General features: G+C 44.1%; 1 protein-coding gene across 1 annotated transcript in view; it reads right to left on the bottom strand.

Annotated features, from left to right (window-relative positions):
* Positions 1 to 24,158, bottom strand: part of ankrd29 (ankyrin repeat domain 29) — an 87,356-nt gene that overhangs the window by 32,886 nt on the left and 30,312 nt on the right. The window contains exon 7 of the mRNA XM_080194757.1: positions 3,260 to 3,358. Coding sequence (XP_080050883.1) covers positions 3,260 to 3,358 — 99 coding nt within the window. The remainder of the gene's footprint in view (positions 1 to 3,259; positions 3,359 to 24,158) is intronic.

Raw genomic sequence — 24,158 nt, 5'->3', positions numbered from 1 at the left:
TTTCACTGTATACTACATGTGACAATAAATCAAATTTTAAAACATCAAATTATGGCTGATAAGTTTCTCAACCCCAACCTTCCATCTTTTCCACGTAACTCTTGATTTTTCATTTGATTTATTTGATCCCCTGACCAATCAACAACCTATCTATCTCGGTAGTAAATGCACTCAATGACCTAGCTTCCACAACCTTCTACGGCAAAGATTTCCACTCTGGCTGAAGAAATTCCTCCTCATCTCAGTTCCTAAAGGGTTGACCTTTTACTCTGAGGCTGTGTCTTCAGATTCTAGTAAGCCACAGCTTGAGTAGTGTGTGCTCCAATAGTAGAGGCATGCCTTGCCAAGAAGACATGACAATTCGTTTGTATATATCATCGCAACTACTTTGTAAGATTAATATTTTTAAAATATAATGCACAGAGCATTTACACTGACTGAAACCACGACTGGCTATAACTTGCATAAAAGGTATTTCTAGTCAGAAAACCAGATAAATCTTGTTACCTTTAAAGAAGTGCTAATATCTCCTGACTGCAGAAAACAAATTCCAAGGAAATGCACAAAGGCCCCTCTACACAGTTGAGATAAAGTCTTGGCCAACAGAGACAAACTATCTTTAAGGACAAAGGACCCTGAAACCTCTGGTAAACTTAAAGAATGAAATATTAACCATCTCAAGAATTCAGAACACGAATATACATCCTTTGTCCAAACCAAAAGGGAGTTATTTCACCTGATCTCCCCATCAACATTCCCACAAACCATGCCCCCCAATCTGCTAGAACCTGTAAAATTGCCTTGTGAAGATCAAGGAAGCAGTCTACCATACTCCATCAGCAAAACAGCTGTAGAACCAGAGCTTTGTCTGGGTTCAAATTGCCTGGCTCTCATCAATAGGCAGCACAGTGACACAGTGGTTAGTACTGCTGCCTCATAGCGCCAGGGACCTGGGTTTGAATCATAGAAACCCTACAGTGCAGAAAGAGGCCCTTCGGCCCAACGGGTCTGCACCGAACACAATCCCACCCAGGCCCTACCCTCATATCCCTACATATTATACCCACTAATCCCTCTAACCTATGCATCCCAAGACACTAAGGGGCAATTTCTTAGCATTGCCAATCAACCTAATCTGCACATCTTTGGACTGTGGGAGGAAACCGGAGTACCCGGAGGAAACCCACGCAGACACAAGGAGAATGTTTTTGATTCCCAGCTTGAATCACTGTCTGTGCGGTGTCTGCACATTCTCCCCGTGTCTGCGTGGGTTTCCTCCCACAATCCGTAAGCTGTGCTGGTTAGGTGCATTGCCATGCTAAATTCTCCCTTGGTGTACCTGAACAGGCCCTGGAGTTTGGCGGCTAGGGGATTTTCACAGTAACTTCATTGCAGTGTTAATGGAAGCTACTTGTAACTCATAAATAAACTTTAAGTTATACTGCGTCTACTGCAAAATCTGAACTTGTGGACCAAAACCTACTACAAGACTTATTCATCTCTACATGTTTTTCCCATCATGAAAAGTGGATCACCCTGCATCAGCTTTAGTCTGCTAACCACTCTGAAGGAATACACCATTTGACTTGTGATTTAGGACTCAAGTGAAACAGTAATTCTTATTTTGTCTGTGGTCTTTGTCGTGTTCCTTTTCTTTCCCTTTCCCTCTTTTATTGTGGAATGTACTGGGGAATACAGAGCAACAGCTCCCCCGCCCCTGCATTTTGAGTGCGTGTATAATAAACTAAACATATCTTGAGTTTGGAAGGTCCAATACATGTAGGAATTACGCAGTAAATGGTAGAACTCGTGGGAGTATTGTCAGGCAGAGAACATGGCAACGCAGGTGGATAAGGTAGTCAAGAAAGCATACAGCATGCTTGCTTTCATTGGTCAGGGCATTGAGTATATAATTTAGCAGGCCACGCTGCAGCTGTACAGCACCTTACTTCAGCCTCATTTAGAATATTGTGTACAATTCTGGTCACCTCACTACCAGAAAGGTGTGGATGCTTTGGAGAGGGTACAGAAGAGGTTTACCAGGATGTTGCCTGGTCTGGAGGATATTAGCTATGAGGAGAGGTTCGATAAACTCGGTTTGTTCTCGCTGGAACGACGGAGGTTGAGGGATGATCTGATAGAGGTTTGCAAGATTATGAGTGGTATGGACAGACTGGATAGTCAGATGCTCTTTTCTAGAGTAGAAAAGTTAAGTACTAGGGGACATAGGTTTAAGGTGTGTGGGGAAAAGTTTAGAGGGGATTTGCGAGGCAAGTTTTTTTACACAAAGGTGAATGTCTGAGACACGCTGCCCAGGGAGGTGGTGGGAATAGATATGATAGTGGCATTTAAGGGGCATTTAGACGAGTACATGAATAGGATGGGAATGGAAGAATATGGACTCCTTAAGTGCATATGGTTGTAGTTTAGGTAGGCATCATGATCAGTGCAGGCTTGGAGGGCCGAAGGGCCTGTTCCTGTGCTGTACTTTGTTCTTTGCTCTGGAGTTGCCAATAGAAATTGGGTCACTCCAAAACTAAGGTGTTGGGGAAGATATGCCACTACTTACAAAAGGGGAAATCAAAAATACCCTTGTTTATGGATGGTGAGGGTTGAAATCATGGCTGTTTTAAATTAAATGTTCTTCTGTCTTTAATACTCTAAACTCCAATGGAGTGATCAACTGTGCAGGATTTTATGGCAGCGCCTTATAATCGAGACTGTTGTCCTGTATCCCAGGTCATATATTGCTCGGGTGTTGCTATGCCTGTATTTTAGACATTTAGATTTTGTTCTTATGCAGTATGCATCTGCATGTTTCTGCTGCTCCTGACTGCCAGTCAGACATGTTTGTCGTGCTTTCACATGTTTAACAACTCCCCACTACCACTCTCACAAGTCCGCCAGCAACCCCTGAAAACTCGTTCAGATCGAAAGGGCTGAATTTTATGGCTTCGCTAGTCCAGAAACCATAAAATGCCCCCTGAGGTCAATGGACCTTTCTATGCTCCATCCCTAGCCCGCTCTGATTCCCACAGCGGGCAGGGCAGTAAAATACTGGCCAAAGTCTCCCTTCCCTTTTTCCAGAGAGGTGGTCATTCTGATGGGTATAGGTACAATCAGTTCCTCATACGTTAAGCCCTTCATCCCAGGAATGAGTTGAGTAAACCTACCCTGAATGGCTTCTAATGCAGCGCAGTCAAGTTGTTAGAGTGATATGCATTCACATATTTTTGCAACTATAAAGAACAATATGTACCTGTCTTGGCAGTTCAATCTTTGCCCCTGATGCAAGTAACATGTGAACCACATTGAGGTGGCCTCCTTGTGCTGCCAGAAAAAGTGATGTAGCACCATCCTGTAACAGAGAGAGGAATCTGGTCTATTGACATGCTCTTCAAAAAAAATTAAAAGATGTGAGATTAAATTTCTGTCCATGAATTTTAACAAATGAAAAATCACATCTTGTTTAAAAAAGATAAAATTTTAAGTCCTTTTTACATAAACATATGAACTAGGTGCAGGAGAAGGCCACTTAACCCCTAGAACCTGCTGCATCAGTCAATAAGATCATGGCTGATCTTAACTGTGGCCTCAACTCTGCACTTCTGCCTACCCCCAACTCTACATTTTGCCTACCCCCATAGGTTCTTGATTAACAAAGAGTTGAAGGTTACCTCTGCCTTAAAAATATTCAATGACCCTTCCTCTACTGCTCTCTGGAAAACAGATTTTCAAAGACTCAAGATCCTCTGAGAGAAAAAAACTTTCCTCATCTCCATCTTAAATGGGAGACTCCATGGCCAGAATTCTCCCAAAAAAAACCAAGTGTCAAATTCATGTGAAAATTGAAGGGTAGAATCTGCACAGTGCAGAAGGAGGCCATTGAGTCTGCACTGACCACAATCCCAGCCAGACCCTATCCCCGTGCATTTACCCTAGCTAGTCCACCCAACACTAAGGGGCAACTTAGCATGGTCAGTTCACGTAACCCACACATTTTTGGACTGGGGGAGGAAACCCATGCAGACATGGGGAGAATATACAAACTCCACACAGTGACCCGAGCTGGGAATTGAACTCAGATCCCTGGCGCTATGAGGCAGCAGTGCTAACCACTGTGCTACCGTGCTGCCACATAAAAATAATGAATAAATCACGCTGTTTCTTTCAGCACGTTTCCCAAAATGAATCTCTTATGCTCTGCGCACTGCAGAGGCTACTAGCATGATTATCATTAAAAGCCAGAGGATGAAGTTAAAGTAAAATTTATTTATTTGTCACAAGTACGGCTTACATTAACACTGCAATGAAGTTACTGCAAAATTCCCCACATTCCTGATGTGACTGAGGGGGAATCTTATAGAGACTTACAAGATAATGAAGGGGCTAGATAGGGTAGAGGCAGAGAGATTCTTTCCGCTTAGAAAGGAAACCAGAACTTGAGGGCACAGCCTCAAAATAAGGGTGCAGGTCAGAACAGAGTTGAGGAGGAACTTCTTCACTCAAAGGGTGGTGAATCTCTGGAATTCTCTGCCCATTGAAGTGGTGGAGGCTACCTCGTTGAATATATTTAAGTCACGGGGAGATAGATTTCTGATAGTCAAGGGAATTAAGGGTTATGGGGAGAAAGCGGGAAAGTGGAACTAATCCACTTCAGATCAGCCATGATCTTATTGAATGGCGGGACAGGCTCGATGGGCTAGATGGCCTACTCCTGCTCCTATTTCTTACGTTCTTATGTTCTTATTCTGGCACCTATTCAGGTCAATGCACCACCCAGCATGTCTTTCAGACTGTGGGAGGAAACCAGAGCAACTGGAGGAAACCCACGCAGACACGGAGAGAATGTGCAAGCTCCATAAAGACATTGACCAGAGCCGGGAATTGAACCCGGGTCCCTAGCGCTGTGAGGCAGCAGTACTAACCACTGTGCCACCAGGCCTATTCCTGCTGAAGAGACTGAAATCAGTGTGATGAGCGGGACCCCGTGCATGTGCACATCTCTGGGAGATCACTAAAAAGACTTCCCAGCACTGAGATTGCTGGCCTCGTTGCTGGCCTCTCACACACTCTATCCCCCTCTCCACGGGACATTGCTGGCCTCTCACCACCTCCCCCCCCGACTCCCAATACAACTAGCCTGTGCTGCCGTGCGCAACCCCTGCCTGCGAGCATTCCCCCTTGTTGTTTAAGAGCCTTGTGAATTGCACCCCTGGACATAGTACCTTGTTGAATGACAGCCAATCAGCATCTGAGAGATGGCTCATCCTCTCCTGAAACCAGGTTCCCTTCACATTTCTAATAAGGAATTTTTAATAACGGACCCATGACTGGCCCAAACTGACTGCACCTGGACTCCCCTGACAAGCCAGAGCCACATATAGCTGCAATAATGGATGCACAGTCAGCCGTGCCAGGAAGATGGCTGGAAAGAAACCTGCCCCGAAATGGGTGCCTAAAATGACCCTACTGCATAGGGCCTCCGACAGCATGATTCTGTCGGTGCCAAAAAACTTGGGTTGGGAGACGCTACCAGGGCAGGAACGCATGCGCGAGCACTGTGAATAGGCCAATGTGAGAATTCCCCAGCCCACTGTGCTAAAACATTCACACAGTGGGATGGGAGAATAATCCCCACCCCCCCATACTTTCAAACTGTGTCCCCTAGTTCTAGTCTTTCCTTCATGGGAAAACATCCTTCCACATTCACCCTGTAAAGTCTCTTCATGTCTCAATAAGAATCATGGAATTACAAAATTGTTATGGCACAGGAGACCATTTGGCCTCTCGTGTCTGCATCCACACTCCAAATGATTAGTGCCATTCTGATGTCTTTTCCACATACCCCTTAACATTGTTTCTATTAAAGTAAACATCTACTGCCCTACACCATGTCTCAATTGATCCTGTCTTCACCACACTTCCAGGCAGCACATTCCAGTTCTGAACCCTCATTGTGTGAAAAAGTATTTTCTGACATCACATTTGCTTCTTTTGCAAATCACTTTAAATCTGTGCCTCCTTGTTCTTGATTTTTGGACAAGCAGAAGTCAGTCTATCCCCCTCATAGTTTTGAACATCTCTATCAAGTCTCATCTTAGTCTTTTATCCAAGGAAAACAGTCCCAACCTCTCCAATCCATCCTCATAATTGAAGTTTCTCACCCTTGGAACCAGTTTTGTAAACAATTCTACGCTCTGTCCAATGCATTTAAATCCTTCATAGTGCGGTGCCCAGAACTGTATAAAATATTCCAGCTGAGATCTAACTAGTGTCTTGTATAAGTCAGCATAACGTTCTTGCTCTTGTAATCTATGCCCTCTATTAATAAAGCCCAGAATATTATACGCTTTATTAATTGCTCTCCACCTGTCCTGCCACTTCAATGATCTATACACATATACACCCAGCTCCTTTTGCGCCTGTGTATCTGTAAAAATTTTGCTCCTTATTTTATATTGTTTATGTTCTTCCTACTAAAATACAGCCCTTCACACGTCTTCACATTGAACTTCATCTGCCCACTCCAATTACTTGTCTTTGTCCTTCTGAAGTTCTACTGTCCTTTACAATTCTCCAAGTTTTGTGTCATTTGTAAACTTTGAAATTGTTCCCTGCACACCAAGATAGAGATCAGGAAAAGCAAGGGTCCCAATTGTGACATTAGTTACCTTTAAGAGATTTTTAAAAAATTATGCTCTCTTGAGCTCACAGCCTTAGCTGATGTTATTGTTGCCGAGGAGGAGTTCTTTTATTTCTCCTTAAGAGGCTCAAATGGGGGTTGTTTATTTTTACTTTGGGAATTAGTTTTATGACTCTGCACTGTCAGGAGGAAGAATGTTTGCAGGTTAGGTGATAGGAACACTTTCATTTTCATTCAGAGCTGCAGGTTTGAGTTTTAGAAGGGAGTTAAAGAAGGGTAGGAGAAACTATGAAGCTGGGCTAGCGCTTAATATAAAAAAGGATAGCAAGAGTTTTTATAAATATATAAAAAGGAAGAGGCTGGCTAGGGTGAACGTTGGACCCTTAGAGGATGAGAAGGGGGACTTAGTGGTAGGGGATGGGGAAATGGCTGAGGTCTTGAATAACTTTTTTGTTTCGGTCTTCACGGAGGAGGATGTGAGTAATTTGCCGGGTGTTAGAGATGGAAAGGTGGTAGGACTGGAGGGTCTCAGTGACATTATTGTTACTAGAGAGGCGGTGCTCGACAGACTGGAGGGACTGATTGTGGACAAGTCCCCAGGACCGGATGGAATGCATCCGAGGGTTCTGAAAGAAATGGCGGAGGTGATAGTGGATGCCTTGGTGGTTATTTTCCAAACGTCGCTGGATTCCGGGTAAGTGCCGGAAGATTGGAAAACGGCTAATGTTACGCTGTTGTTTAAGAAGGGTGCCAGGCAAAAGGCAGGGAATTATAGGCCGGTTAATTTAATGTCTGTTGTAGGTAAAATGTTAGAATCCATCATCAAGGAGGAAATAGCGAGGCATCTTGAGGGGAATTGCTGGATAGAGCAGACGCAGCACGGTTTCGTTAAGGGGAAGTCGTGTCTGACAAATTTACTGGAGCTCTATGAGGATGTGTCTAGAGCGGTGGATAGAGGAGAGCCAGTGGATGTGGTCTTTCTTGATTTTCAGAAGGCGTTTGACAAGGTACCTCACAAGAGGTTATTGCAGAGGTCAGGGGACATGGAGTTGGGGGTAGGGTGTTAGCGTGGATAGAGGATTGGTTGTCAAATAGGAGGCAGAGAGTGGGGGTCAATGGGTGCTATTCAGATTGGCGGTTGGTGACTAGTGGAGTGCCCCAGGGGTCAGTGCTGGGGCCTCAGTTATCTACCATTTATACAGATGATCTGGAGGAGGGAACCGAGTGTATGGTGTCGAAATTTGCTGATGACACCAAGATTGGTGGAACGGCAAATTGTGCGGAGGGTGTGGAGAGTCTACAGAAGGATCTAGATAGGCTGGGCGAATGGGCCAGGAACTGGCAAATGGAATTTAATGTTGGCAAGTGCGAGGTTGTCCATTTTGGTAGGAATAATGGTAGGAAGGATTATTACTTACGTGGCAAAAAACTGCAGCAGGCGACGGTGCAGAGGGACTGGGGGGTCCTTGTGCATGAGTCGCAAAAACCCAGCCTGCAGGTGCAGCAGGTGGTCAGGAAGGCTAATGGGATGCTGGCCTTCATCGCGAGGGGGATTGAATATAAAAGTAGGGAGGTCTTGCTGTGGCTGTATAGGGCGTTGGTGAGCCGCAGCTGGAGTACAGTGTGCAGTTTTGGGCGCCGTACTTACACCAGGATATTTTGGCCTTGGAGGGAGTGCAGAGGAGGTTTACTAGGCTGATGCCGGAGTTGAAGGGGTTGAGCTATGAGGAGAGGCTGAATAAACTAGGCTTGTACTCGTTAGAGTTTAGAAGAATGAGGGGAGATCTCATTGAGACATATAAGATGACGAATGGGATGGATAGGATACAGGTGGAGAGACTCTTCCCGCTCAGAAAGGACAGTAGGACTAGGGGGCACAGCCTCAAGATAAAGGGGGGGGGTGCGGTTTAGAACGGAGTTGAGGAAGAACTTCTTCACTCAAAGGGTGGTGAATCTCTGGAATTCTCTGCCCGTTGAAGTGGTGGAGGCTACCTCGCTAAATATTTTTAAGACGCAGGTTGATGGCTTTTTGATAAGAGAGGGGATTAAGGGTTATGGGGAGAGGGCGGGAATGTGGAACTGAGCCACGACAGATCAGCCATGATCTTATTGAATGGCGGGGCAGGCTCGAAGGGCTAGATGGCCTACTCCTGCTCCTATTTCTTATGTTCTTATGAACCTCAGACTGAAAGCAGTGTCTCTCTCCCTCTCTCTCTCCCCCTTGGTTTTGGAAATTCTACTGGTTAGCTGAAAGCAAGGTATTTTGCCTTTCTGCAAGTAGGAAATCTGCAATTGGTGGCTTGACCAGTCTCTCCCTGGTGTTTTGGGAAGCTGTTCTGACTTCAAACTATCCTGAGTGTAAAGTGAATTGCAATATTCATTCAAAGGACTTAGATCCAGTATCACATGAGTTGCCTTGGGTCTTTGCTGTGTTAAACCTGTGGAAGGGTTTTTGTTTATGGGATTAATTTGATTGGAACATCTTAGACATCTTTTAAGGGTTATACATTATCATGGTTGTTTTGCTTTTGTAATTGATAAAAGTTCATTGCTAATTTTCTTTCCATAATGTTAACTATATTTTTAAATAAACTTTGTTTGATAAAAGCTCCCTAGTGGTCATTTGAATCATATCCTAGGTGAAACGTATCATGTTTGTCCTAGCCAAATTCAAGATGTAAAACTTATGATCCAGACAGGCTCCATAAAAGACTTCGGAGTTTCTGACCTGAACCATTACACAATACTGACCCTTGGGGTACACCACTACAAACCTTCCTACAGCCCGAAAAATATCCATTGACTATTACTCTCTGCTTCCTATTATTCAGCCAATCATGCATCCATGTCACCAATTACCCTTTTAACCCATCAGCAAGACTTTTCTCACAGATCTGTTGTGTGGCACTATTGGATGCCTTCTAAAAGTCCATACACACCACAGCAACAGCATCAACCTCATCAACCCTTTCTGTTACCTCCTCAAAAAACTCTACCAAGTTAATTAAACATTAGAAATTAATGTTAGCTCTTCCTAATCAACTCGCATCTTCCCACTAATTCTATTCTGAATAATTGTTTTTTGATGTTTTTCTATCACTAATGTTTAGCAAATTGGCCTGTATTTGCTAGGGTTATCTCAATCATCTCTTATTCTTCTAAAGTCCAATGGACACAGACTCTGCCTGCTCAATCTTTCCTCATAAGATAAACCCCCAACCCAGATTAATGTCAAGTGAACCTCCTGCTCTCATAAGTTAGTTATATCCTTTCTAAAATAAGGAGACTGAAATTGCTCACAAGAACACAGGAGCAGTAGACCACATGGTCTGTCAAGCCTGCTCCACCAATTAATATAATTGGAAGCAGTTCAGAGGAGATCCACTAGATTGATTCCACATATATGTGGGTTTGTCTTAAGAAGAGAGATTGAGCAGTTTGAGCCTATATTAGGCCTAAGGGATTTTCATAGTTACTTCATTGCAGTATTAATGTAAGCCTACTTGTGACTAATAAATAAACTTTCTTTCTACATACTTTCATATTCTCTAGAGTTTAGAAGAATGAGAGGAATCTAATTGAAGTATAGAAGATGATAAAGAGGATTGACAATGGAGATATGCAGATGAAGTTTCTCTTGTGGGGAAGTCTAGAACAAGAGGTCATAGTTTTGGGATAATGAGTTAACAGTTTAAAACAGAGATGAGCATAGAAATAACAGTGCAGTACAGGCCCTTCGGCCCTCGATGTTGCGCCGACCAGTGGAACGAATCTAATGACCTCTAACCTAAACTATTCCAATGTTATCCATATGCCTATCCACTGACCATTTGAACACCCTTAAAGTTTGCGAGTCCACGACTGCTGCAGGCAGGGCATTCCACGCCCTTGGTACCCTCTGAGTAAAGAACCTACCTCTGACATCCATCCTGTAATTATCACCCCTCAATTTAAAGCTATGTCCCCTCGTGTTAGCCATCACCATCCAAGGAAAAATAAGGTGAAATGACTTCTCTCAAAGGGTGGAGAATCTGTGGAATTCACTACCCTTGAGTGCGGTGGATGCCGGGACATTAAGTTTAAGGAGGAGATAGACAGACAGATTTTCAATTAGTAATGGGGTTGAAGGACTATCAAGAACAGGCAGGAAAGTGGAGTTGAGGCTGAGATGAGATCAGCCATGATTGTATCGAACAATAGAACAGGCTTGAGGGGGTAAATTATTTACTCCTGCTCTAGTCTCGAGCCTTGTTTCACATTGTTGTTGTTCCTCAGTGGATTTAACATTGACAGAGTGCGTGCAAAAGTAGGTCACTGCTGATGACAGCTGAGATCAAATCCTAGTACATCAAGAGGTCAGTATGCCAACCATGATTTTTTAAAAAACTCTTTCATGGCGTGTGAACATTGCTGGCAAGGCCAGTATTTATTGCCCATCTTTAATTGCCCTTGAAAGGATATTTAAGAGTCAACTATATTGCTGTGGATCTGGAGTCACATGTGGGCAGACCAGGAAAGGATGGTAGATCTACTGCCTTACAGGACAGTAGTGAACAGATGTGCTTTAACGACAACCGACAATGGTTTAATTCCAGTTTCTTCTACTCAATTTCAATTCCACCAGCTGCCTTAAAGTTTAAAGTTTATTTATAGTGTCACAAGTAGGACAAAGGGCAAAGAAAAGTACATCATAGGAACAGGCCCTTCAGCCCTCCAAGCCTGTACTGATCAGGCACCCACCACTCTCTGTGTGAAAACCTTCCCCTGCACATCTCCCTTAAACTTTCCCTCTCTCACCTTGGACCTGTGCCCCCTTGTAATTGACATTTCCACCCTGGGGAAAAAACCTCTGACTATCCACCCTGTCTATGCCTCTCATAACTTTGTAAACCTCTGTCAGGTCTCCCCTCAGTCTCCATCTTTCCAGTGAGAACAATCCTAGTTTATTCGAATCTCATAGTCAACACACTTGAGACCAGGCAACATCCTGGTGAATCTTCTTTTGTACTCTCTCCAAAATTTTCATGTCCTTCTGGCAGTGTAGTGACCAGAACTGCATGCAATACTCCAAATATGGCCTAACCAAGGTTTTATATAGCTGTAACATGATTTGCCAACTTTTCTACTCAATGCTGTGGTTGATGAAGTTAAGCATGCCATAACCTTCTTAATCACCTTGGCCACCTGTGTTGTCACTTTTAGGGAACTGTGGACCTGCATGCACTAATCCCTCTGTACGTTAATGTTCCCAACGGTTCTGCCATCTACAATATAATTCACACCTTAGTTTGATCCTCCAAAATACATCAGGCTTACATTAACTCTGCAATGAAGTTACTGTGAAACTAGTCACCACACTCCAGCACCTGTTCGGTACACTGAGGGAGAATTTACAATGGTTAATGTACCTAACCAGCACATCGTTCAAACTGTGGGAGGAAATCCACGCGGAGGGAGACCGTGCAGATTTCGCACACTCAAGCAGAGAATCAAACCCAGGTCCCTGGCGCTGTGAGGCAGCAGTGCTAACCACTCTGCCACCGTGCCACCCATGCTGCCGTTCATCTTCAAGGCCACTGGTAGGAGGAAGCCTCCAACTTCACATGGCATCAGGTCTTCATGAAGAATGTGGCATATGTGATTACAAGCTCTCTGGACAACTGCAGACAAGCGTGGCACTGCCTCTCACTCATTTGGAATTATGAGTTGATAGAATTAGCTTGCAATGTTTTCCTGGGCAAGAAGGTCTGGATTCTGTCCACTGTAGTGGCATCAACAAGTGAATGTATGTCTGAAGAAGGAATATCATAGTCCAGCTTAGCAAAGCTCTCACACTACCTCATACCTTTCCCAGTCAGAACCAATTTTACTCTTGGCTTTACACAATAATGACACTTCACCTTTGTAACAGGATGGAGCTCAACCCTCCCTCCCTCACTGTCTGCGTGCCTCCAATTTACCTGGAGGCTCACAATGTCTAAGTGGAAATGGCATCCGTTTTTCTATGACTTTCACAATTAATTCTAGATCCAGTCATTATGGTGATGTAAATTTCCCCCCTGAACCCGTCACCTGTGAGACATGTGCCCCATATGGATTTCTACCCACTCCATCTGTGTGCACTGTTATGTAAAAAAGTGACACCCTCCAGCCCTACCCATGACAGCTTCACATGCCACCCCTCCTCCACACCCTCCATTGTTTTATTGCTGCATATGCCCCCTGTGATCATCACCATCCCTCTGCAGACCAATACAGAGCTTGCCAAGCATAGGGACATCGACTGTAGGACAGCCCTGCACACTAAGCTGTGCATTTTATCTGTGGAGCACAAACAGCTCTTGCCATTCCCTGCAGCTGAGGTTCACTATGCTACCAATGATTGCTCCTGCTGCAAGCCCAGTGCACTCCTACACTGTCTCCTATCATTGTCTCCTGAAGTCCCTGGATTTTCTATCATCTGTGACTCCTTTCCATTTTACCGGAGAAATCTCTTCATTCTGTGACTCCTATCTGCTAGCACTTGAACTAAAATGAGAACTCTAACATAGTTCCCCTTTCCAAAGAGAACAGAGACTCTCCCAAACCACTATTGCCCTGACTTCTGAGTGTTGTTATGAACTATCCCTATATGTCACATTAACACACCCGCACACCATATTATGTGGTCTTCATGCGTTCCCTTCCTTAAACGATATGGTATCCCTTTGACCTCTTTGTCACTGTTTCATGTAGCCTTGACAAGGTCCTGCTTCCCTCCCTTCAGTGCTCCCTCTGTCTTCCATTGTTTGTCATCTGCAGCCATGACCTTGTCTCTCTGCCTGCCATTGTGTCCCTTGCCCTTCTGCTCTCCTTCCATATTGCCCCCCTCTGTGTTTGCTCCCCCCGCCCTTGCACAACCCACCTTCTACATTGACCACCCCCACCTCTTGACTCCCCACATGCCCCGCTTGATCCGCCACATCCTTTGAAAAGATTAGAGGGATCTGGGCCAAATGCAGGCAGTTGGGACTAACTGGGAGGGCAGCATGATTGTATGGGTCGGTTGGGTTGAAAGGCCTGTTTTCGTGTTGTATTTCTTTATGACTCTATGCCCCCCACCACCCATTTCTCCTCGCACCCAACTCCTGGTCAAACTTTGGTCCACTGAAGTGGAGGCTACATGAATCGCAAAGCACAGATAATGGTGTCAGGCAATGGAGGAGAAGACCCCTGCACTTCCCAACCCTGGGCTCAGTACTGATCCAAGTCAGTGAAACGGGAAGGCCCATAAGTCCAGCAGCACAGTGCTGCCAATAAAGATCAGCTTGGTATGGAGCTAGAGGCACAAACTATTGCCTCAACAGAGCGGCATCCAGCGCAAAAGGAGCAGTAGGTAGGCTGTGTGTATTGCACTCACCTCGAAGTGTCTTGCGAACTGAAGTCCGCCTCATGTATGCCATTCCTTTTCAAATGGGTTTAAGGCCGACATGATTTCCCACTGTTGTGACACAAGATTGGAAGGCCTGATGAGATTCCAGTGAGCAGCTGTTTTAATGAGAATTATGAGATGCAAATGGAATTCACACCCCCAGGCTGTAGGAAAACTGAGCTGCCATTAACCCACCATTGGAAGAATTTCAAACTGTCTTTACGCTGGTGAGTTTCTGGCTTTTTGGTACTGCTGGATTCACTGTTCTGCTCGTCACTAAACCTGCTGTGGGCAGGATGGGAAAATTCCACCCAATGTATTTTCAGTTTAAAATTCTTTCTTCCTTTGATTCTTTATTACAGTTAAAAGACAGACTTACATTTCTACTGCATCTTTCACAACTTCAATTTTCCAATACTCTTTATAACCAATGAAGCTCTTAAATGTATGTACTGTTACAATGCAAGAAGCATGGCAGCCAATTTGCACATGTGTTTCTACAAACAGCATGACAGTGACCAGATAATATATTTAATGATATTGGTTCAGGGATAAATGTTTACAGGGGCTAGTTCCCCTGCTCTACTTCAAATAGTGCTGTGGGATCTTTTCTTAAAAAATATTTCATGGGATGTGGCATTGCTAGCAAGGCCAGCATTTGTTGCCCATTCCTCATTACCCTTCAACCAAATGGCTTGCTAAGCAAATAAGGGCAATTAAGAATCAACCATATTGCTGTGGATCTGGAATCACATTAGGGCAGACAAATCTGGTAAGGACGTTAGATTTCCTTCCCTAAAGGACATTAATGAACCAGATGGGTTTTTACAACAATCAATAGTAGTTTATTATCAAAATGAACATGGGAATGGGGATAGGTCAGTCAGCCCTCAAACCTGTTCCACCTTTCAATGAGAATATGGCTGAATGTGACCTAATTCCATCTACGATACCAGATGAGACCTATTTAACATGTTATTCAAAAGACGGTACTTCCAACAGTGCAGCACTCATGCAGTAGTGCACTGGAGGGCAAACCTTGACTGTGTGATCCTGTATTTGGATTGGGCTTGAATCTACAACTGTACTTAACTATTTTCTGCCTTCTTGATCAATATAAAATAGTTACCCAAATGTGATAGACTATTAATATGTAACAAAATGTTATTAATTCAGATAATAGCTACAGATTCTCAACCCATTTTAAGCAATCAATAACATAGATCTAACTTACTTTTCTAATGTAACAGTAAACATTTCCAAGCAGTTAACCATGTTTGTCTTGAACAGTTATAATTAAGTAAATGCAGAACTCTGTTGTTATTGATCACTGAGAAAACCACGTATTAGAAACTGAATTTGAATATATTCCTGGAACATCAGGCAGGGCTAAATTAGTTGCCTACCATAGGAACGTAGGAGAATGAGTCAGTGATTGACCCCTCAAGCCTGCTGTGCCTGTTCCCGGTTCAGGATCACCCAACCAGGAGTAACATCGTTTTTGCATCTACCCCTGTAAAGCCCTGTAAGAATTTTGTATGTTCCAATGAGATCCTACCTCATTTTCCTAAACTCTAGAAAATACAGGCACAGTGTCCTCAATTTCTCCTCATAGGACAATAATGTCATGCAAGCAATCAGTCTGGTGAACCTTTGTTGTGGCAAGTATATTCTTCCTTAGGCAAAGGGACCAAATCTGTACACAATACTTCAGGTGCCATCTCACCAAGGCTCTATATGATGGTCAGTTGACTTCTTTACTCCTGTTCCACAACCATAAAAAGTTTATTGCACAAAAAGAGGCCGTTCAGCCCATCTTGTCTGCACTGGCCAAAAAGCGAGAAGAAAAATAAATTCCTACTCATTTTAATTCTACTTTGCAGCAGCTTGTCCATATTGTTGCAGATTCCAGCACTTTGTAGATCCAGGTACCTTTTAAAGGAGTTTAGCATTTCAGCATAAACCAATTTAGGCAGTGAATTTGAGACACCCACCACCCTCTGGATAAAAACATTTTTCTCCTGTCCTTTTCAATCATTCTACCAATCACTTCAAATCTTTGCCCCTGATAATTCATCCCTCAGCTAGGGGAAACAAGTTTTTGTTGACCTATCTAGGCCCCACATAATTTGATGAAGGGTCATCCTGACTTAAAACATTGGCTCATTCTCTCTCCACAGATGCTGTCAGACCTGCTGAGATTTTCCAGCATTTTGTTTTTATTTCAGATACAGCATCCAAGTTATTTTGCCTTTTTACCTCATAGTCTTGTAGACCTTAAATACGTCATCCCTCAACTTAATCTAGTCTAAGGAAAACAATTCCGATTTTTTTCTTGTAGCTGCAATTTTCAAGCCTTGACAATATTCTTGTAAATCTCTGTACAATCTGCAGACCAAATACGTTCTTCCTGTAATGTGATGCCTAGGTACACAAACGTTCAGCTACGGCCAAACTTTATACAGTTCCAGTACTACATCCAGCTCTACATCCCTGCTTCTTATTGAATATCTCATTCAAAAAAGGAAAGCATTCCATATGCTACCACCTTACCCAATGTCCTGCCACCTTCAGGGACTTGTGGAAATGCACTCCAAGGTCTCTTACTTCCTCAACCCCTCAATATTCTCCCATTTTTTGAGTACTTTCTTTTTTTTTGCTCCCCCCTGCCTCTCATTTCTCCAAATTGAATTCCATTTACTACTTTTTTACCCATATAGCCAAACCATTGATGTCATTCTGGAGACAACACCTGTCCTCTTCACTATCAACTACGCAGCCAATTTTTGTGTCATCTACAAATTTCCTGATCATGTTTTCATCAAGTTTAAATCACTGATGTATGCAACAACCAGCAAGGGCCCCAACACTGAGCTTTATGGAACATTACTGGAAACCACTTTTCATTTGCAATAACATCCATCAAATATTAGACTTTGTTTCTGTTGCTGAGCGAAATCTGGATCCAATTCACCACTTTCCCCTGCATCCCATGAGATTTCACTTTTTTGACCAGTCTGTCATATGGTAACTTGTCAAATGCTTTACTAAAATGCACTGTAAAATTCACAACATCCATGTAGTACTCTCATTAATCAAAATCTCAAATCTTACTGCAACAAAGGCCAACATACCATTTTCCTTCCTAATACCTTGTTGGACCCGCATGCTAGTTTTCAGTGATTTATTAACAAGGATACCCAGGTCCCTTTGGACATCAGTACTTCTCAACTTCTAGCCATTTAAGCGCACACGAACATAGGAAAAGGAGTTGGCCATTCAGTCCATTGAGCATGCTCCACGTTCAATATGATCATGGCTGATCATCCACTTCAATAACTTTTCCCCACATTAGCCCTTTATCCTTTACATCATTGACATTTAAAAATTTGTCAATTTCTAAACATGCCCAATGATTGAACTTCCACAGCCTTTGGGGCAGAGAATTTCAAAGATTCACAACCCTCTGAGTGAAAGAAATTCTCATCTTGGTCTTATGTGGCTTCGCCCCTATTTTGCAATTGTGTCCCATTGTTCCAGATGTCCCTACCAGGGGAAACTCTTACTTGCAACTACCCTGTCCTTCCTTTAAGTGTTTTGTAGGTTTTAATGAAATCACCTCTCATTCTTTGAAACTCTAGAGAACACAGGCCCATTTCTTCACATGACAGTGCTGCCATCCCGAGAACAAGGTCTGGTGAATGTTCGTCATACTTCCTCTATGGCAAGAATATCCATCCAAAGGTGTTCTGGTTTCCTCCCACAGTCCAAAGATGTGAGGGTTAGGAGGACTGGCCATGCTAAATTGTCCCTTAATGTCAGGGGACTAGCTAGTGTAGATGTGTGGGGTTATGGAGATAGAGCCTGGGTGGGATTGTGGTCGATGCAGACTCAATGGGCTGAATGGCCGCCTCTTACACTCTAGGATTCTATGTAAGGGGAACAAAACTGCACACGGTATCCAGGCGTGGTCTAAGCAAAGGTTGTATACAATTGAAGCAATATTTCACTACTGCTGTTCTCAAATCCTTTGATGATAAAGGTCAATTAGCTTTCCTAATTGCCTGCTGTACCTGCATGTTTGACTTCAGTAACTCACTGACAAGGACACTCAGGTCCCTTTGTACATCTACACTTTTTAATCCCTGACCATTTAAGAAATACTCTGTATCTGTTCCTTCTTCCAAAGTGAATAACCTCACATCTTTGAAAATTATATTCCATTTGCCATGCTCTTGCTCACTCACAACTCTGTCCAGATCTTTTGAAGTCGCTTAGCATCTTCACAGCACACATTCCCACCCAACTTTATATCATCGGCAAATTTGAAAATACTATATTTGGTCCTCACATCCAAATCATTGACATGCATTGTAAACAACTGGGACTTAAGTATGGGTTGCTGTAGTACCCCACCATCTACAGCCTGTCAGTGTGAAAATGATCTATTTATTCCTACACTCCACTTTCTACATCTTACCAATTCTGAACCCATGCCAGTATATTACCTTCTATCCCATTTGCTTTAATTTTGCTAACCAACCTCCTAAGAACAAGATCTGGTGAATGTTCGTCATGCTTCCTCCATGGCAAGAATATCCTTCCAAAGGTGTTCCGGTTTCCTCCCACAGTCCAAAAATGTGCGGGTTAGGTGGATTGGCCATGCTAAATTGTCCCTTAGTGTCAGGGGACTAGCTAGGGTAAATGCACGGGGCTATGGAGATAAGGTCTGGATGGGATTATGGTCAATACAACTCGATGGGCTGAATGGCCTCCTCCTGCACTGTAGGATTTTATGATTCTACGTAAGGAGAACAAAACTGCACACTACCCCAGGTATGGCCTAAGCAAAGGTTTTATACAGTTGAAGCAACACTTCACTACCGCTGTCCTCAAATCCTTGTGTGATAAAGGTCAACATACCTTTATAAAAGCCTTCTGAGACTCTTTGGCTATTGGGGTTAAAGGGATCAAGGAATATGGGGAGGGGAAGGGGGGATCAGGATAATGAATTCAATGATCAGCCATGATCAAAATGAATGGTGGAGCAGGCTCAAAGGGCTGAATGGCCTACTCCTACTTCTAGTTTCTACAAATCCAATTATATCACATCCGCCAATTCCCCTTTATAAATTCTGTTAATAATATCCTCAAAAACTCCCAACAGGTCTGTCTGACGTGGGGCCTGATTCTCCCATGCCAACGAGCATGTTGTTTAGTGTGTTGGGGTGGGAGAATTACGTGTTGGCCATTTCATGGGATTCGCACATGTGTTCCCAACATATGCGCGTTTCCCAGAGCCGGAGAGCAGGAGCAGTCGGGACTGCGCTGGAAACTTGCAGAAAGAGAGGTAAGTCATTTAAATCTGATTTTCATGTATTTTAAGTCTCATTATTGGGCCTGGCACGGAATTCTCCGGGCCCTACAGCAAATCCTACCCTGGGGTTTAGCGTATTTCACTCTGGGGTTTAGAGTAGGTCCCCACTTGCGGAGAACTAGCAGGAGACCTTGCCGGAGTGAAAGGAGGGCAATCGGAGCCCTCAGGGGTTAGGGGGTGGGGAGATAGTGACCCCTGGGCATGGGTACCCTGGCACTGCCTACCGGACATTGCACCATGCCAATGAGATGGGGCCTAGGAGACAAGGAGGAATAATGGGGCAAGGGATGGAGCTTCGGGGCAGGGCCTGGAGAAGGGGTGGGCCGGGGAAGGGGCCTATTGTGGGCAGGGCCAAGGGGCGATCGGTGGGAGGACGGGGGGGAGTGGGGGGTCCTGCTGTCACTCTGCATTGGGATCACTGGGGCTAGAGGGAGGCCAGCGATCAGGGGGAAGCGGAGTGTGTTCTGCTGGGGGACGGGGAGCCTGCCTCCCATGGTGGAGAGGGCCTGCCTCTGGGGGTATCAGCTGGTGAGGGGAGGGGGTGTCGGCCAGGTGGGGATGGGGAGGCGGGGTGGGTGTGGGGGGAGAGCAGGATATTCACTGCTAGGGGTGGGGCTGGAGATCAGGGCACTCCAGGTTGGGAGGGAAGTTGGTATGGCTCGAGAATGCTTGGGGGGGGAGGGGGCCATGGTTGGGCCGTGGAGGAGGTTGGAGGAGCAGCAGTGAGGGTACCAGGTTGGCCATCAATTGAGCTGAACAGTGATGTGCCTGCTGACAGTTCGGGACCACTGCGTATGCACAGACATCCGGAACTGTCAGACTCTGGTGTGAATAGGCCATTTCCCTGGAGCTTTTAATTATATTTGCAATTGTGGCCTCTGCATTGCACAGAGTATGAGAGATTTGAGTCTGAAGTTGCATTGAAAAAACAATCAAGATTTACACCAGTCTTTCCTCGCCAATTCAGAACTTCGAATTTTTTTTGGGAGAATCAGGCCCATGATTTCTCATTCATAAATCCATGTTGACTTTACATAAAAACATACATAGAAACTAGAAGCAGGAGGAGGCCATTCGGCCCTTCCAGCCTGCTCCGCCATTCATTTTGATCGTGGCTGATCATTGAATTCAATTTCCTGATTCCCCCCTTTCCTCTATATCCATTGATCCCTTTAGCCCCAAGAGCTACATCTAATTTCTCCCTTAAATCACACAACATTTTGGCCCCAATTACTTTCTGTGGGAGTGAATTCCACATATTCACCATCCTATGCGTGAAGAAATTTCTCCTCACCTCAGTCTGAAAAGGCTTCCCTTCTTATCCTCAAACTATGACCCCTGGTTCTGGATTCCCCCATCATTGGGAACATTCTTTCTGAATCTATCCTGTCTAATCTTGTAGAATTTTACAAGTTTCTATGCAATCCCCTCTCACTTCTAAACTCCAGTAAATATAATACTCATTGACTTAGTCTCTCCTCGTATGACAGACCTGCCAACCCAGGAATCAGCCTGGTAAACCTTTGCTGTACTCCCTCTATAGCAAAGACATCCTCCCTCAGATAAGGACACCAAAACTGCACACAATACTTCAGGTAAGGCCTCACCAACACCCTATAAAATTGCAGTAAATCTTCTCTATTCCCATACTAAATCCTCTCACTATGAAGGCCAACATACTATTTGCTTTCTTTACTGTCTGCTGTATCCGCATGTTTACTTTCAGCGACTGATGCATGAGGGTACCATGATTTCGCTGAGTATCCACCTCTTTCAATTTAAACCATTCAAATAATAATCTGCCTTACTATTTCTTATCCCAATGCCCAGGAATCTGAAACCCTCCCCCCCCACAACTTCATTGTTTCAGCCATATATTCATCCCCTATATCTTGCTGTTTCTACTCTGATTAGCACACGGCACTGGTAGTAATCCTGAAATATCTACCTTTGAAGTCCCACTTTTCAGCTTGCTTCCTAGCTCCCTATATTCTGCTTTTAGGACCTCATCTTTTTTTAATCTATATCGTTTATCCCAATGTGACAAATGATTGTTCACCCTCCCACTCCTGAATGTCCTGAGTCCTTTTGGTCCACTTATTTGTGTAAGGATATATTGACCTTGGAGGGAGTACAGAGAAGGTTCACCAGGCTGATACCAGAGATGAGGGGGTTAGCTAATGAGGAGAGATTAAATAGACTGGGCCTGTACTCGTTGGAGTTTAGAAGGCTGAGGGGGGATCTTATAGAGACTAACAAGATAATGAAGGGGCTAGATAGGGAGGAGGTAGAGAGATTCTTCCCTCTTAGAAAGGAAAACAGAACTAGAGGGCACAGCCTCAAAATAAGTGGGGGGGGGCAGGTTAGAACGGAGTTGAGGAGGAACTTCACTCAGAGGGTGGTGAATCTCTGGAATTCTCTGCCCATTGAAGTGGTGGAGGCTACCTCGTTGAACATATTTAAGTCAAGGGAATTAAGGGTTATGGGGAGAAAGCGGGAAAGTGGAATTGATCCACTTCAGATCAGCCATGATCTTATTGAATGGCGGGGCAGGCTCGAAGGGCTAAATGGCCTACTCCTGCTCCTATTTCTTACGTTCTTATGTTCATCCTTGACCCCAGCACTAGGGAACCAACATACTATCCTGGAGTCTCGATTGCAGCTACAGAAACGTCTTATCTATTCCCCTCACAGCTGAATCCCCATAACTATTGTATCTCTATGCCTCTTGCTCCTTCCCTGTGTAGCAGAGCTATGATTTTGGCTGCTACTGTTATCCCAAGAAGTGTTTCCTTTCAGAAGTATCCAAAATGGTATATCTGTTTTGCAGGGGAATAGCCACAGGAGATTCCTGCACTGCCTGCCTATCCCTCTTGCTGTGCATGGTGGTTACTCATTCCATTCCTGCCTGTGGAGTCTGATCTGCAGTGTGACCACCTCCCTATACTGTCTGCCTTGCGGATGCTTCACAGTGTTCCCAGCCGCTGCTCCAGCTCTGAAATGCTGCAACTGGAGACACTTCCTGACACATGCTGGTCCTGGGAACTGGAAATGTTTCTGGTTTCCCACATGGGGCAAGAAGAGTAGACCACAGCTTGGTGCTCTCCTGCTATGTCTTACTCCTTTATGCTAAATTAATGCTTTTAATATTAAACAATATTAACGAGGGCCCTTTTTTCTGTTTCATTATTATAGAATATATTTCTTACAAACAATGAATCACAGAGTGATATTTAATAATTATAGCCAATCATTGTAGTAAATACTTACCCAACTGTACTCAGCTATACAGCTGTTTCAATTTCCTTCAACTCTGCTCTTTCTTACAGTCTTTTAACCATGTGGTTCAGCTCTTAGATTGACTTTGTCTTTACTCCTTTATCCTCCCAGCTTTGTTCCCTAACTGTTAGTATGTTATTTAAGTTTCAGCTATATAAATACTATACTTTTCACTGTATCCCAATACATGTGGTAATAATAAATCAATTCAAATTTAAAGACAGTCCCTAATATCAGTCATTCACCCACGAATTAGCTCACCACTTTCCTGTGATGTCACTCTTCGATTTTTCAAACTCAGCGTGCTGTTTGGGGCTGTCCCTAATGGGTCCTCGAGCCTCGCACTCCCTTTCATCCTCAGCTTCCAAAAGAGTATCCCTCACAGGTCCCTGAGCCTCACGCTCCCTTTATCCTCCATTCCCAGAAGAGTGTCCCTCACAGGTCACTGAGCCTCGCACTCTCTTTATCCTGCACTTCCAGAAGAGTGTCCCTCACTGGTCCCTGAGTTTAATGCTCTTTTCATCTTCCACTCCCAGAAGACTGTCCCTCACAGGTTCCCAACCCTCATGCTCCCTTTCATCCTCCACTCCCACAACAATGTCCCTCACAGGTTCCCGAGCCTCGTGCTCCATTTATCCTCCACTTCCAGAAGAGTGTCCCTCTCAGATCTGGTGCTCTCTGCACCCCAAAGGTAAGTATGCCCAAGCAGATTAGTATTATTCAAGTGTATATTAATCATGTCTTTTACAATAGATTCTAGCACATTTCCAGCCACTGATGTCAGGCTAATAGGTCTGCATTTCCCTGTTTTCACTCTCCCTCCCTTCTTAAATAGTGGAGTAACATTTACCACCTTTCAATCTGCAGGAACCATCCCAGAACTATCCCATGGGCAGCATGGTGCACAATGGTTAGCAGTGCCATCTTAGAGTGTCAGGACCCAGATTTGATTCCCAGCCTGGGTCACTGTCTATGCGGAGTCTACATGTTCTCCCTGTGTCTGCATGGGTTTCCTCCAGGTCCTCCAGTTTCCACCCACAGTCTGAAAGATGTGACGGTTAGGTGCATTGGCCACGCTAAATTCCTCCTTTGTGTACTTGAACAGGTCCCGGCGTGTGGTGACTCGGGATTTTCACAATAACTTCATTGCAGTGATAATGTAAGCCTACTTATGTCACTAATAAATAAACTTAGAATCTTTAGAATTTTGGAAGATGATCACCATTACATCCACTATCTCCACTGCTACCTTTTTCAACATTCTGGCACGTAGGTCTTCAGGTCTGCGGCACTTAATTTCTCCATTACAGCAATACAAATTTCCTTTTATAACTCATTATCCCTAGAAAGTTGTTAATCCTCTCAATCCCCAGGGGCAATTAGGGTGTTAACAGGGCACATGGTACAGCAGCCGTGTCTGTTGCTTGCTTTTAAATGCAAAATCC

This window comes from Carcharhinus amblyrhynchos, chromosome 8 (genome assembly GCF_965287045.1).
Source record: "Carcharhinus amblyrhynchos chromosome 8, sCarAmb.v2.hapA, whole genome shotgun sequence".
Classification (NCBI taxonomy): domain Eukaryota; kingdom Metazoa; phylum Chordata; class Chondrichthyes; order Carcharhiniformes; family Carcharhinidae; genus Carcharhinus; species Carcharhinus amblyrhynchos.
Note: the sequence above shows the minus strand (reverse complement) of the source record. Positions and strands in the feature narration are given on the sequence as shown.